At 45.3% G+C, this 16,117-nt stretch overlaps 1 protein-coding gene across 1 annotated transcript in view; it reads right to left on the bottom strand.

Moving 5' to 3' along the window:
- LOC143984167 (uncharacterized) overlaps nt 1–13,699 on the bottom strand; it is a 30,303-nt gene extending 16,604 nt beyond the window's left edge. The window contains exons 1-2 of the mRNA XM_077484470.1: nt 13,602–13,699; nt 12,780–12,857 (exon numbers count right to left, since the gene is read on the bottom strand). Coding sequence (XP_077340596.1) covers nt 12,780–12,857; nt 13,602–13,699 — 176 coding nt within the window. The remainder of the gene's footprint in view (nt 1–12,779; nt 12,858–13,601) is intronic.
- Nucleotides 13,700–16,117: the final 2,418 nt, after the last annotated feature.

Here is a 16,117-nt window from a genome sequence, read left to right as displayed (position 1 = left end):
TCTAATACCTACAGAGAGTAATGGAAATAAGGTGGAGTTCAAAGTGAACTGTGTCATTACCTGCAGGGATTGGCATTTAGGGGGGGTTAAAGCAGGCAGGGATGAAATGTGATATCAACTATTCACTGCCTGTCAAATGCCTCTGAAAAGTGACCTGAGCATGGATCACTTTTCAGAGGAGTGGCAGTGGCTGCTGCAAGTGAATACAAGCATTTAGGCTCACACTGGTGTGCTGCGGTTTGGCTGCAGTGCGGGTGTACTGGCGGGTGTCACACTCCCTCAGACTTCTTTTAGGTTACTCATTGTTGCTGCATGTTCTGAAAGTGCACCAAACATGCAGCATGCAGGACGTTTTGTGCACTTTCAGAACATGCAGTAAAAATGTGCATCCTCTATGTCCCAGGGGCAACATGCAGGATGACTGTCAGTACACCAGCACTGCAGCCAAACGGCAGCATGTCAGTGAGAGCCCACATCATACCACCTAGCCCTAGGAGGGCATGGTACTGGCACAGGCTGCTAGAAAAAAACTCTTTGGCTGCAGAGAGGAGGAGAGAGGGGGAGCTCACTTACTTGGATGGTCCCAGCCTCCCAGGAGCCTCACTGGATTCCAGCCAACTGCTCAGATTGAGCAGAGAGCAGGTCCAGCCTCTGCCAGCCAATGGTGTGGAGTAGGGAGGGGCTGGGCGGGGCTGTGCTGCGTAACACAGACTGTCAGCCCTGACATGAAGACATTGCTGGCTCACAGTACTGGAGTCGGCCAGCTCAAGAACTGTGCATGTTGCGGTTTTGAGCTGACGACACAGCAGCCTTTGCCACTGCATATCAGAGCAGCCCAGGTGGCAATTGCATCCCTGCCCCCTGGCCCAACCCTCCCTTGCCTACTGGGCACTTAAACACCCCTCCTGCCCAGACCAATTTTCAGCTTTTGGTGCTCTCACACTTTGAATGACAATTACTCAGTCATGTAACACTGTACCCAAATTAATTTTTTGTCCTTTTTTCCCACAAATAGAGCTTTCTTTTGGTGGTATTTGATCACCTCTGGGTTTTTTATTTTTTGCGCTATAAATGAAAAAAGACCAAAAATTTTGAAGAAAAAAACAAATTTTTCTTTGTTTCTGTGATAAAATTTTGCAAATTATTAATTTTTCTTCATAAATTTTGGCCACAATTTATGCTGCTACATATCTTTGGTAAAAATAACCCAAATTAGTGGATATTATTTAGTCTTGTTAGAGAGTCTACAAGCTGTGGTGCGAATCATAAAAAATTGATCACATCTGGCCTATCTCATTTCTTGTGACCCGAACAAGCCAGGAAAGTACAAATACCCCCCAAATGACCCCTTTTTAGAAAGTAGACATTCCAAGGTATTTAGTAAGAGGCATAGTGAGGTTTTTGGTGTTGTAATTTTTTCCCACAATTCTTTGCAAAATGAAGATTTTTTTTTTTCCACAAAATTGTCATTGTAATAGGTTATTTCTCTCACATGGCACATTTATACCACAAATTATGCCCCAAAATAAATTCTGCTACTCCTCCTGAGTATTACCATACCACATGTGTGGGACTTTTTCACAGCCTGGCCACTTAGAGAGACCCAACATGCAGGGAGCGCCGTCAGGTGTTCTAGGAGCATAAATTACACATCTAACTTGTTGACTACCTATTACACCTTTGAAGGCCCTGGAGCACCAGGACAATGACACTGACGTGGCACTGATGGCAGATGGCACTGATACATGGCACTGATGGCAGGTGACACTGATGTGACACTGAGGACAGATGGCACTAATACGTGGCACTGATGACACTTGACACTTATGTGGCACCGATGACAGATGGCACTAATACGTTGCACTGATGACACCTGACACTGACAGATGGCACCAATATGTGGCACTGATGACAAATGGCACTAGGGACAGGTGGCACTAGGGACACATGGCACTAGGGACAGGTGGCACTGGAGACACGTGGCACTAGGGACAGGTGGCACTGGGGACAGGTGGCACAGATAGGTGGCACTGGGGACAGGTGGTACTGGGGACAGATGGCACTGTTAGGTGGCACTGGGGACAGGTGGCATTGATAGGTGGCACTGGGGACAGGTGGCACTGGGGACACATGGCACTGATAGGTGGCACTGGAGACAGGTCGCACTGGGGACAGATGGCACTGATAAGTGGCACAGGGGACAGATGGCACTGATAGGTGGCACTGGGGACAGGTGGATATGTGTGTGTATCTCACTGTGTGTGTGTTTTACACTGTTTGTGCACTGATGACACCTGACACTGACAGATGGCACCAATATGTGGCACTGATGACAAATGGCACTAGGGACAGGTGGCACTAGGGACACATGGCACTAGGGACAGGTGGCACTGGAGACACGTGGCACTAGGGACAGGTGGCACTGGGGACAGGTGGCACAGATAGGTGGCACTGGGGACAGGTGGTACTGGGGACAGATGGCACTGTTAGGTGGCACTGGGGACAGGTGGCATTGATAGGTGGCACTGGGGACAGGTGGCACTGGGGACACATGGCACTGATAGGTGGCACTGGAGACAGGTCGCACTGGGGACAGATGGCACTGATAAGTGGCACAGGGGACAGATGGCACTGATAGGTGGCACTGGGGACAGGTGGATATGTGTGTGTATCTCACTGTGTGTGTGTTTTACACTGTTTGTGTGTGTGTGTGTGTGTGTGTGTGTGTGTGTGTGTGTGTGTGTGTACTCACTGACACTGACGCTGCAACTGCAGCACAAAAGCTCTCCCTCCTCACACGCTATCTCTGTGTGAGGAGGGGAGCCGGCGATGAGAGATGATCTCATATGTTTACATATGAGATCACCTCTCATTGGACTAGCCGATCGAGTGCTAAATGGCCGCTGTGATTGCCCATTTAGCACGATCTGTGATTGGCTGTGTCCGAGGGACACGGCCAACACAGAACTTCCCCGATGCACTCCCGCGGCGGCGCGCATTGGGGAAGTAAACAGGAGGGGGTTCAGGGACGCCCTCCCGGCAGTTAGCGTCCACTCTGTAGCCGGCTTTTGGCTATAGAGTGGGCGCAAAGTGGTTAATAGGAAGTCCCTTCTCCTGGGCCACCATTGGCCCACTGTTCTGTCTATCATAGGAGATTCTCACTGTATGTAATCTGTCGGTGCTCGTCCCACCCCCCTCCCTGTCCCCTCTATGTTGGTAGATGGGCATCGATCAGGCTGCACTGATGGCAATGGTGAGGCTGCTGCATTAAAGGCAATGGTGAGGCTGCTGCATTGATGGCAATGGTGGGCTGCTGCATTGATGGCAATGGTGAGGCTGCTGCATTGATAGCAATGGTAAGGCTGCATTGATGTGGACTGATGAAGCTGCATTTATGGCACTTGTGAGGCTGTAGATGGCCATTGATCAGGCTGCATTGATATCAATGGTGAGGCTGCAGATGGGCACTGATCCTTATTTTGCTTCACAGTTCCTTATTTAAAATTTACGTTTTTTTCCTGAAACTTCCCTCTTAAAATGAATGTGCGTGTTATATGCATGTGCGTGTCATACATCGATAAATACGGTATGTATATATATATATATATATATATATATATATTTACATACATCAGTCTGATGCTAAAAGGTTCTTCTGCATGCATAAATTTGTTGGCAGCAGGCAATTTAGCCGTGCTGCTTTGCACTAAACCAGTAAAGGGGTCAGAAATGTTGCATATACTGGCTAAATTGCAAAACTTATTTCGTAGGAACATCAAAGGTATGAGATGGGAAGTTAGAGATAATATGGTCCATTTTGCAATTCTTTTCCTTTTGAGATGCCAAGGTGATACTGATGGTAATTTTATCTTGTTGATAGGTGACTGCTTCATCAACATCTTGCTATAGTGATACTAGCCCATATGCCTCAAACAATGGGTATATATTTCTGCATGTTTTTTTTTTTTTTTCTTTTTTTAGATGCTAAAAAACTGCATGAAGGATATTTTACAAACTTCACTTATCTCTAGTGATAGAGTGGGAATAAGGGATAGTAAATATTAACATGTGACTGTGAGTTTAACCACGTGCTGCCCGCCCTATTACAAATTGACGGTGGCAAAGTGGTTTCATAATCCTGATCGGACATCATATGACGTGATCAGGATTATGAGCCGCTGCGCCCCCCCGGGGGCACGCATCGCGGCGATCGTTGTTGCAGGGTGTCAGTCTGACACCCGGCAACTACGATCTCGGTAAAGAGTCTCCGACGGAGACTCTTTACCATGTGATCAGCCGTGTCCAATCACGGCTGATCACAGTGTAAGATCGGCTTTTCCTCACTCGCGTCTGTCAGACGCTGCTCCTCTGACAGGGGGGGTCTGTGCTGATCGATTATCAGCACAGCCCCCCCGAGGATGCCCACACTGGACCACCAGGGACGCCACCAGACCACCAGGGATGCTAAGCAAAAGGTAATCCTCCCTAGACCACCAGGGATGCCAGGCAGCACGATGGATGCCAATCAGTGCCCACAATGGGCATCACTGATTGGCATGCATTATTGTTTGGCTCTGATTGGCATCCATTAGTACAGTATAACACCAATGCTGCCTATGAGTGCCCACCTGTGCCGCCTATCAGTGCCCACCTGTGCTGCCTATCAGTGCCCACCTGTGCCGCCTATCCGTGCCCACCATGCCCATCTGTGCCGCCTATCCATGCCCATCTGTGCCGCCTATCCATGCCCATCTGTGCCGCCCATCCATGCCAATCCGTGCCAGCTATCAGTGCCAATTTGTGCCACCTATCAGTGTCAATTTGTGCCACCTATCAGTGTCCATCCGTGTCGCCCATCCGTGTCGCCCATCCGTGTCGCCCATCAGTGCCGCCTGTCAGTGTCCATCAATGCCACCTCATCAGTGCCATTTCACTGGTGCCACATCATTGGTGCCCATCAGTGCCGCCTTATCAGTGCCCATCAGTGTAGCCCCATCAGTGAAGGAGAAAACGTACTTATTTACAGAGTTTTGAAACTGAAACAAAAAAAAACATTTTTTTTTTCAAAATTTTCGGTATTTTTTTATTTGTAGCGCAAAAAATAAAAACCGTAGAGGTGATCAAATACCACCAAAAGAAAGCTCTATTTATGGGGAAAAAAAAGATAAAAATTTAATTTGGGTACAGTGTAGCATGACCGCGCAATTGTCATTCAAAGTGCGACAGCGCTGAAAGCTCAAAATTGGTCTGGGCAGGAAGGTGTTTAAGTGCCTTGTATTGAAGTGGTTAAACTAAAAAAAGGGGTAAAGAAAGTATCTTGTATATGACATTTCTGAACATAAAACTGCATTGTAACATTAAGTGCTTTTAAATACAAATATACACATAAAGATCCTGTGCTGTTGCAGAAAATAAACTTGCAAACATAGAAGATGTAAAGGATTATTCAATTTATCATTAGACATAAATTATATATAGCTATGATTATTAAAAATAAAATGATGACTGGGTCATTAATCTTGACAATGAAGTTTATCTGACTTGCAGTTTAACAGTGTAGTAACAAAAAGAGGGACGTAGAAATATAGGACAAGGCAAAACAATGAAAATGATTATGACAAGGATAAGTTGGGAAATACAGTACATGTATACAGTGGTGTGAAAAAGTGTTTGCCCCCATCCTCATTTCCTGTTCCTTTGCATGTTTGTCACACTTAAGTGTTTCGGAACATCAAACCAATTTAAACAATAGTCAAGGACAACACAAGTAAACACAAAATGCAATTTGTAAATTAAGGTGTTTATTATTAAAGGTGAAAAAAAATCCAAACCATCATGGCCCTGTGTGAAAAAGTGATTGCCCCCCTTGTTAAAACATACTATAACTGTGGTTGTCCACACCTGAGTTCAATTTCTCTAGCCACACCCAGGCCTGATTATTGCCACACCTGTTCACAATCAAGGCATCACTTAAATAGGAGCTGCTTGACACAGTAAGGTCCACCAGAAGATCCTTAAAAGCTACACATCATGCCGAGACCCAAAGAAATTCAGGAACAATTGAGAAAGAAAGTAATTGAGATCTATCAGTCTGGAAAGGGTTATAAAGCCATTTCCAAAGCTTTGGGAATCCAGCGAACCACAGTGAGAGCCATTATCCACAAATGGCGAAGACATGGAACAGTGGTGAACCTTCCCAGGAGTGGCTGGCCGCCCAAAATTACCCCAAGAGCGCAGCGACGACTCATCCAAGAGGTCACAAAAGACCCCACAACAACGTCCAAGGAACTGCAGGCCTCACTTGCCTCAGTTAAGGTCAGCGTTCATGCCTCCACCATCAGGAAAAGACTGGGCAAAAATGGCCTGCATGGCAGAGTTCCAAGGAGAAAACCACTGCTGAGCAAAAAGAACATCAAAGCTCGTCTCAATTTCTCCACAACACATCTTGATGATCCCCAAGACTTTTGGGACAACATTCTGTGGACCGATGAGACAAAAGTGGAACTCTTTGGAGGGTGTGTGTCCAAGTATATCTGGCGTAGAAGGAACACTGCATTTCATAAAAAGAACATTATACCAACAGTAAAATATGGTGGTGGTAGTGTGATGGTCTGGGGCTGTTTTGCTGCTTCAGGACCTGGAAGACTTGCCGTGATAAAAAGAACTATGAATTCTGCTGTCTACCAAGAGATCCTGAAGGAGAATGTCCGACCATCTGTTCGTGTACTCAAGCTGAAACGAACTTGGGTTCTGCAGCAGGACAATGATCCTAAACACACCAGCAAGTCCACCACCGAATGGCTGAAGAAAAACAAAATGAAGACTTTGGAGTGGCCTAGCCAAAGTCCTGACCTGAATCCTATTGAGATGTTGTGGTATGACCTTAAAAAGGCCGTTCATGCTCGAAAACCCTCTAATGTAACTGAATTAGGACAATTCTGCAAAGATGAGTGGGCCAAAATTCCTCCAGGACGCTTTAAAAGCCTCATTGCACGTTATCGCAAACGCTTGGTTGCAGTTGTTGCTGCTAAGGGTGGCCCAACCAGTTATTAGGTTTAGGGGGCAATCACTTTTTCACACAGGGCCATGATGGTTTGGATTTTTTTTCACCTTTAATATTAAACACCTTCATTTACAAATTGCATTTTGTGTTTACTTGTGTTGTCCTTGACTATTGTTTAAATTGGTTTGATGTTCCGAAACACTTAAATGTGACAAACATGCAAAGGAACAGGAAATGAGGAAGGGGGCAAACACTTTTTCACACCACTGTATGTGTATGTGTGTGTGTATATATATATATACACACACACACACACACACACACACACACACACACACACACACGGCTTTTTTTCTTGGAGAATAGGTGCAGGAACTCCTTCCCATCTGAGTCACCCCTTGTCTCTGCCCCAACCCACCTCTGACCACCGTCCCTTGATTTCACCCCCTACCCACCTACCAGTACTACCCTTTTAGAGAATACAGAACCAAGTATCATTTTGTGGTGCTAAATAATTTGTATGGAACATGTTGCAAAAACGAAAAACAGTAAAATAGATCCCCTGCAGCCAGCAACAATAGAATCTCAGCAATAGATACCCACACAACAATAGACTCCCCCAGTAACAATGGACTCTACCCCAACAACAATAGATTCCCTGCAGCAACAGTGAACCACCCACAACAAAATATCATGCCCAGTAACAAAATATCCACCCAAGCAACATGAAACCCCCCCTAACCCCAGCAGCAACGGCAAGTCTCCGAGCAGGCAGCATCAATAGATCCTCCAGCAGCCAGTAAAAATAGACCTCTCCCTCAACAGTAGATCCCTTCCAGCAACATAATACCCCCCCAGCAACAACAGATTCACACACACCCCATGCTATTACATACATTCAGTGGTGGAGGTGCCGGAACTGCGTTCCCCTACGTTCTCGCTGAAATATATATACATACATAAATACATACATACACACATATATTTATTTATATATTTATATTATAGATAGTATATTTACTGTATTTACTTGCTAACAAAGTGTGAAAATTAACCAGTTTAAAGTAACATATTTAATACTCCCAAAGTTTAGAAACTGACACTTCTGCCTCATACAAACAAATGGTTTTGCTGTCAGGCATAAACTCTGAAGGTTTCTCCAAGGGAATTCCGCCAGAATTCCACTCGAACTGTCTTGCATACACATGGTCACACCAAAGTCCCACCGTCAAAAATGCGGTGACGTACAACATGTACAAAGGGCTAGAAAAAGGAAGTTCAATAGCCAGTGCGCCACCCTTTGGGCTCCTTCTACTAATCTCGTGTTAGTAGAAGTTTGGTGAGAGTGATTCACATTTTTCAGCTTTCGCGCTTTTCAGTTCGTTACTGCTCTTCAGTTTGTGCTTATGGATTTGTATCTGCTTTTCAGTGCATGTAGTCAGTTCGCATCTGTTTTTCAGTGTGTTCTTGTCCGCTCATTTCTGATTTTCAGATCTCTCTTCACAGGCCTTCCTGTTCTTCAGTGCATTCTGTTAGTTTGTTCTGACCAGCCGACCGTTTTGAAGCCATGTTGCGGGTACATACTCATCGTAGAGTTCGTGCTGTGTGGGGGCTTGGTGTTGAGTTTCTTACTTTGACGCAAGCCCAGTCCATGATCAGGGTGAGGAGGATTTCATTAACCAAGAATTAGTTGCTCCAGCATGACCAATTCTCTCATATGCCTTTGCTTCATGAGATCCAGGAGAATAATCCTGATGATTTCAGGAACTTTCTCAGGATGACATACCCCATTTTTCACTGTCTGTTGGCTTTGCTTTCCCCTTATATAATTAACAGGACACCTGCATGCGGCAAGCCATCGCTCACAAGCAGAGGCTAGTCGCCATGTTGCGGTACTTGGCGACTGGGAGAAGTCTGCAGGACCTCAAGTTTTTCGACAGGCGTCTCCCCCCAGGCTCTGGGGATCATTATTCCAGAGACCTGTTCTGCCATCATTCAGGTCCTGCAGAAGGACTATATTAGGGTAAGTTTTCTCCTTTAACATCACATTCTATGTATCTAATGTTTGCTAATGTATTGTATTTCTCTCATCATTCTTTCATCATTCCCTAATTACCATGATTGGAATATGCTGTGAATGTCCCTGTCAGGTGCCTAGGGTTGGAGCACAGAATGCAGGGAGTGGCCTCTTGTAAGCCTCTGACTCAAGAACCCCTGGTAGTAGAGACAGGAATTCAAGAGTTCAGAGGGGCACAAATGCCTGATGGATGGCAGGTGTGGGGCTAGTCCAGACTTCTGAAGTAGCTGAAGAAAGGCAGGCAGGAACAGCAAGCTGGAACTGTTGACTGGAACACCGCAGACGACTGGGAGGAGTTCTGTAGCACAGCTGGGGCAACAGGTAGTGCGGAGGTTGTTCTGTAGTGCAGCAGGAGCACATGATCTGCAGGCTGCAATGAGGTGCACTGGAACCTGGCAGGAACACTTGAACAGCGGTGGTACGGAGGTGCCTTGAAGCTTGGCAGGAACTCTGGAACAGCTGACAGAGAGGAGATGTCCTGTAGTACAGCAGGATGGTTGTATCGGCAGGCTGCAGGAAGGTGCTCTGAGGTCAGGCAGGAACACAGGCAGAGTCAGACAGGCCGGATCAACACTAACGGGCAGAGCAGGTACCAAACGAAAGCAGGAGGGTAGTCGAGGTGCAGGCCGGGTCGGTAACAAGCAGGCAGCGATCAAACCAAAGGAAGAGGCAGAAGAGTAGTCGTACAGGCCGAGGTCGGAGGCAGGCAGCAAACAGATGTCGTCAGGAACAGGCCGGGTAGACAGGAATCAGGTCAACAGGTAACAAGTAGCAAAGGTCACAGGAAACGCTGTAGACTGAACAGCAAGAAGGCACAGTGACAGACTCCCTTAAATAGACCTCTTGGCACCAAGTACAGTCACACGGCGCACCTGCGCATACCCATGCACACCTGTGCGCGTCCGTGCCATCGCACACCCACATGCGCACGTTCACACTATCGTGCATCCGAGTATGTCCGTTCACGCTATCGTGCACCCTTGTTTGCCCGTTTGCGCTAACGCGTACCAGCGTGTGCTGGTTGGCTCTTCAGTTAGGGATTCTGCGGACAGGTCTTCCACATAATGCAGGATTATCCGGACATCTTTCTTGACAGTCCCCTTTGTCCTCATACAAGTTTTAATGCTCCTTTTTTGGCCTCCATGCATATTTGCTTTAACTAACCTCCCCAGCATGCTGTCCTGTGCCCATACATACCTAGCCTAGTCACTTAACAATGTATTTTGTCAGCTCCATTGTAGTGCTTTACCCTAAACACCCCCTAAAATGTCTACAAATGTTATGTGTGTCCTTAAATTCAGGCTTTTTTTTGGGGGTCCTAAACTCGGCTCGAACCCTGGGCCATCAGAGGGGGTGAGGAATCGCATAAGTGGACCTTCAATTTTGGTCTTGAAATACTCCTTAAAAGAAATGTTTTACTGATGTCAGTCAAGAATGTTTGTGTCTAATCTGCTTGAAATGTTATGTGCAAAAGTACTAATATTTTTTTTTCTGTTTTGACTCCACAGTTTCCTTTAATGCTACAGGAATGGCAGACTGTGGCATCCCATTTTGCCTCCCATTTTGCTGACCGTTGGGACTTCCAACCCAACTGTGGAGGGGTTATAGATGGGAAGCATGTCCACATTGTGCCACCATCCCATTCAGGGTCTTACTATTATGACTATAAGGCGTTTAATAGTATAGTGTTAACGGCAGTGGTGTCGGCACAAAAGGAGTTCCTCTATGTGGATGTGGGGAAGAATGGCTGTAAGTCAGATGGAGGAGTCTTCACCCAGACAGAGTTTTACCAACGTCTCCAGACTGGTGGCCTGGCATTGCCACCTGATGCGGACTCCAATTCGTCTTTATTGCTGATTAAGCATTCGGTCTGGGCAAGCACCTGATGAGCCCATTCCCCCAGAGGACCCTCACCCCGGAGAGGAGGGATTTTAACTACCGGCTGGACAGAGCGAGAAGAGTTGTTGAGAATACCTTCAGGATAATGGCAAGCCGGTTCCGCCTGTGTCTGACAGCAATCCATATGGCAGACTACAAAATCAACCACATCATCTTATCCTGTTGCATATTGCACAATTTTTTTTAAGGAAATATGAACAAAAATATATTTCCTCAGTTGGGCCTGAGGCTGGATTTCCTGAGAATCCCCTGACAGGCCTGGATACTGGCCGTCCTGGCTTGGCACCCCAAAGCGCCTGTGAAGTTCGGCAGAAATATGTAAATTATGTAGGTAGGGGTAGGCCATTAGGTAGGTAGGGGGGCCATTGCTATGCCAGACAATGTGTAAATATTTTTTAAATAAAAAAAAATCTGATAAAATCTTGAACTGAGTTTGTTTTTGGCTGTCTCCTAGTGCACTGGATTTTCCTTTAGTAAATATGCCTCATTTTCACTATAAACACAAAATTACTTCAAAAACTGGTATTGAGCATTGAAAGAAGAAGCCACACATTGTTGATTATAAACGTTTTTACAAAATTTTGATATCAATTTTTTTTTCTCAAGTTTTTTACAATTTTTTTCTTCTTTGGTTTAAACACGCATGTTTATAAACATGACATACAAAAACTCTGGAACTTACAAAGTTCAACGTAGAAAAACTGAAGGCAATATAGTGCCAAAAATGTCTTGATATTGCCTTCATCAGATGAGGTGATGTCACCCCTGTAAAAGCCAAATTTTGAAGATGCACACAATTTGGTAGTCAAAATGGGTATTTCCCTCCTGATCCTATGCCTAATGTCAACATGTGCTATCTCCCATCATGGGGGGATCAATGGACGTGTTTTGGGGGTGCAACCCCTTCCTCTCACCTTTGACAGAAAGTTATGAGGAAGAGGTTGCACCCACAAAATGCATACATTGATATCCCCCGATGGCAGATAGCACATGTTGACACACAGTGTGCATCTTCAAAATTTGGCTTTTAAAATGTCAAAAAAAAGTTTTTGTAAAGTCCAACAAATGTAAAAATGGGGACATTTGGAAGAAATTCAGATTCTACCTAATGCCGCGTACACACGGGCGGACTGTATGGCGTACTTAGTCCGTCGAAACACATTTCAGCGGACAGTCCGCTCGTGTGTGGGCTTCAGCTGACTTTTTCAGCATGCAGTCTGGCGTACTAAGTATGTCGGATTTTTCGAAATTCTGTCCGTCGTACTTTGGTTTCAGCGGACAATCTGCTCGTCAGTAGGCTAGTTCGACGGACTAAGAATGCCCAGAAAGGATTTACACGGCGGAAGGGTGCTTTGCTGTGTATTGGACTTCCTATTTCTAGTCCCGTCGTACGTGCTGTACACGTCATCGCGCAAGCTTTCGACGGACTGTTTGTACATCCGTGTGTGGTCAAGTCCGTTCAGTCGAAAGTATGACGGACTGTCCGTCGGATTGTATGACGGACTAAGTACGCCATACAGTCCGCCCGTGTGTACGCGGCATTACACATCAATCATGTTCTTCATTTGTTGTTCCATAAAATTAAGTTTCTTCCTTATGATGTCAATTTCACCATTCCACACCATGATATTGTTGATTAGCCTTTGTGCACTGTCACTTGTAAAATGTTCAGCTTGCTCTTCAACAACCAGCACATCACCAAAAAATGTGAGTAAAAACATGTATTATAAATATGCAGGCATACATATATTACATGAAGCTGGGGTGTCAGACACTCACCTGTTGTGGTGACAATCTCACCGACTTCCTAGACCTCTACTTCCTCCAGATCCTCGAGGTGTGTTGTTGTTCTGTGAGTTCCCTGGAGTCTTTTCTCCCCTATGAGAATGAAACAATAGGTATACTTAGCACACATATATTTGAGTCAAGAAATAGGAATACGAAACATTGCTGGGAAGTGGGGTACAATTGTACAATTGTCTGTTTTGGAGTTCCAAGCTGCAGACATGATTTTTTACCTTACCCAAGCTAGAATACTTACCTTTTTCTGTAAATTTTCACAAATGGAGACACCCCAAGTATCCACTGGAGCACCTGTGTGGGACACCTTAAAAAGTTTGTTCTTGTGTCCCACACTAGTGCTCCTGAGTCCAGATGTGTAAACAGCTGCTGAGTGTCTTCTCCTTACATTACACTGAATCAAGCTTGCATTTCATTCTAGTTACAAACACATCTATACATCAATGTACAAGACGTATTTTTAGACAAATAGGCATGACCAAATGTATTTAACTTGTATCTGCCCAAAACATCATATTTAATGAGTGAACAATGTTTCCTACGACCGATTAATGTGCCAACAAACATGAAAGTTGTCATTTTAAACTGTACAACAGTAACGAAAATCATATGGCGCAGCATGCAAGTAATAATAATAATCAGAACACACGACAACTACTTACTTTTTGGAAGCCCTACCCCAAAATTTCTGTGCAGACTCTTCACAACTTTCGTCATGATTTTGGCCTTTCTCACATTCAGGTTGGTCTACAGTCCATTCTTCCTCTCATAGTTGTTCCTCCTCAAGATGTCCACCATCTCCAACATCTCTATAAAGGCCACATTTTGGCCTTAAATCTTCGCCTCTGGGATCGGGAAGTTTCTGTCTCCGTGCTTTCCTCCTCCTCGTTGCTGGAATTCAGCTGCTCTGTCTCCGCCATGTCGCTCATACTGCGTGCAGAATGAGAAGGGGCAGGGAATATTCTAGAAAGAACATCAGGGGCAGGCAACGCGGGTGGAGTTTCATGCATGCGCAGTGTATATCAAGCTAACACGCATGTGGCATACATATGATCTGTGTGTGGAAGAAGGAGGAATGGAAGTGGCGAGCGTCTTAAACGAAGGTAAAATTTTAACTTGGGCAATCAGTGTCCTCTACTGATTCAAGATCGAGGCCTATATTGGGATAAGTTTACGAGAGTTTAGGCTGACATTAGTATTTTTGTCTTATGTATTGTCTTACAGCAAATATGAATCACTTTAAGGACCCAGAATTCATGGCCAGTTTCATAGACAAATACAGGGAGATGAGAAATTTGTGGCGAAACACAGCTTATGTTATAATAAACAAGCTAGGAGGTCATCACTGGAGAAACTTCTGGAATTTGTTCCCGATGTAACCATCTTGGAAAAGAAAATTGGGATCTTGAAGAACATGTATAAGAAGGAGCATAATAAGATCCAGAAATCACTCAGATCGAGAACAGCAGCAGCGCAAGTGTATGTACCCAGGCTGTGGTACTTAAAAAAACTGCAGTTTCTGGACGACCAGACTGAAGGCAGGGAATCACTTTCTAACCTTCCCTGCAGCCTTCCTTCCACCCTTCCCTCAATCCCAGCAGAGGCTGACGAGGAACAACCTGGGCCCAGGTGGAGCCAGGTATATTATTTTTAGACATATTTATTGTCCTATTATTAATGATGTTAACTAGATGTTATAATTAACAAATGAATGATTTAAAACAAAGAGATTTACATATCAATAGACAGTAGTGGCCAAAAATGTTTGGGACAAGAATGAAAAATGCTGGGGTCAGAACTAGGGATGCACCGAAATTTCAGCCGCCGAAACATATTAGCCGAAAATTGTGTTTTCGGCAGATTGCCGAAAGGAAAATCTTGCCGATAGTGGGGCCGAAAATGGGGATGGGGCCTGTGCGGGCTCCGCCCCCTGGTGCCGCCCATTGCACGGGTGTTTTCCTGGCTTGTCCTCCCTCCTCCCTCCTCCTTTCCTCCCTCCTCCTTTACTCCCGCCCGACAGAGCGGTGATCTCCGTGTGTCACGGAGCTGTGCATTGAATTGCCTGGGCGGCTGCAGTAACAATGTCCCTCCACCTGTGACAGACGGTACACTGATCCAATGGCGGGACATTGAATCAGCGTGGCGGGATTACAGGAGGTGAGACATTGCTACTGCAGCCGCCCAGGCAATTCAATGCACAGCTCCGTGACACACGGAGATCACCGCTCTGATCCGGGCATGGGTAAGTGGAGATGCATGTGTTACATTGGATCCTTAATACATATTTGGTGGCAGTGTGCCTTAATCATCCCTTTTTAGGACAAAGTAATAGAACTAATCAAATTGATTACAGAGACCACATTGGTACTTGATGCAACATGCTGCTTACTGCATATATCAAACTGGCCCAAAAAAATAAAAATAAAGTACAAGTCTGAAACTATCTACCTCTGGCCACTTGTGTGAATGTAGCCATGCTATATAAACCAGGTCACAGGACAAAGGCTGTACTCCCTTTATTGGCCATATAAAAAAAATAATAATAATCTTGATTTTGACCCAGCTAGGTTTTTATCGCCATGTGATAGAATGGGGAAGGGTTAAGTTATTGCTAGTAGAGGTAACGATATGAGCATTCCCAATAGAAGTCTGTTGGAACAGAACCAGGTAGGTTGCTTGGGGCCAGTTCACACCAGATGCAGTTCCGTGTGCTTTTTTTTTTTGCACAAAATGCATGCACAGTGTTTTCCATGTATTCCAATGGCTCTAGTTCACACCATGCAGTCAGTTTCCGCACCGGAAACTGACTGCATGGTGTGAACTAAAGCCATTGGAATACATGGAAAACACTGTGCATGTATTTTTATCAGGCAGGCTGCATCTGAGGGGAACTGGTGAGGCTGCTTTGATCTCCTGTACCATGTCTGCAGTCTCTGACCATATCCTGTACCATGCCTGCAGTCTCTGACCATCTCCTGTACCATGCCTGCAGTCTCTGACCATCTCCTCTACCATGCCTGCAGTCTCTGACCATCTCCTGTACCATGCCCGCAGTCTCTGACCATCTCCTGTACCATGCCCGCAGTCTCTGACCATCTCCTGTACCATGCCCGCAGTCTCTGACCATCTCCTGTAATATGTCCCCAGTCTCTGACCATCTGCTGTATGAAAATATTTTTTAAAAACAGTCATTTTCGGTATCGGTGCTGTTTTCTATATTGGTTTAGGTTTTCGGCCTAGTGTATTTTTCATTTTCGGTATCGGTTTCGGCACCAAAAAACCCATTCGGTGCTCCCCTGGTCAGAACGATAGTCTTTTCTATTTATTAACATTCAATT

The sequence above is a fragment of the Lithobates pipiens genome, unplaced genomic scaffold (genome assembly GCF_037356315.1).
Source record: "Lithobates pipiens isolate NorthernLeopardFrog02 unplaced genomic scaffold, aLitPip1_a1.2 Scaffold_16, whole genome shotgun sequence".
Taxonomy (NCBI): domain Eukaryota; kingdom Metazoa; phylum Chordata; class Amphibia; order Anura; family Ranidae; genus Lithobates; species Lithobates pipiens.
Note: the sequence above shows the minus strand (reverse complement) of the source record. Positions and strands in the feature narration are given on the sequence as shown.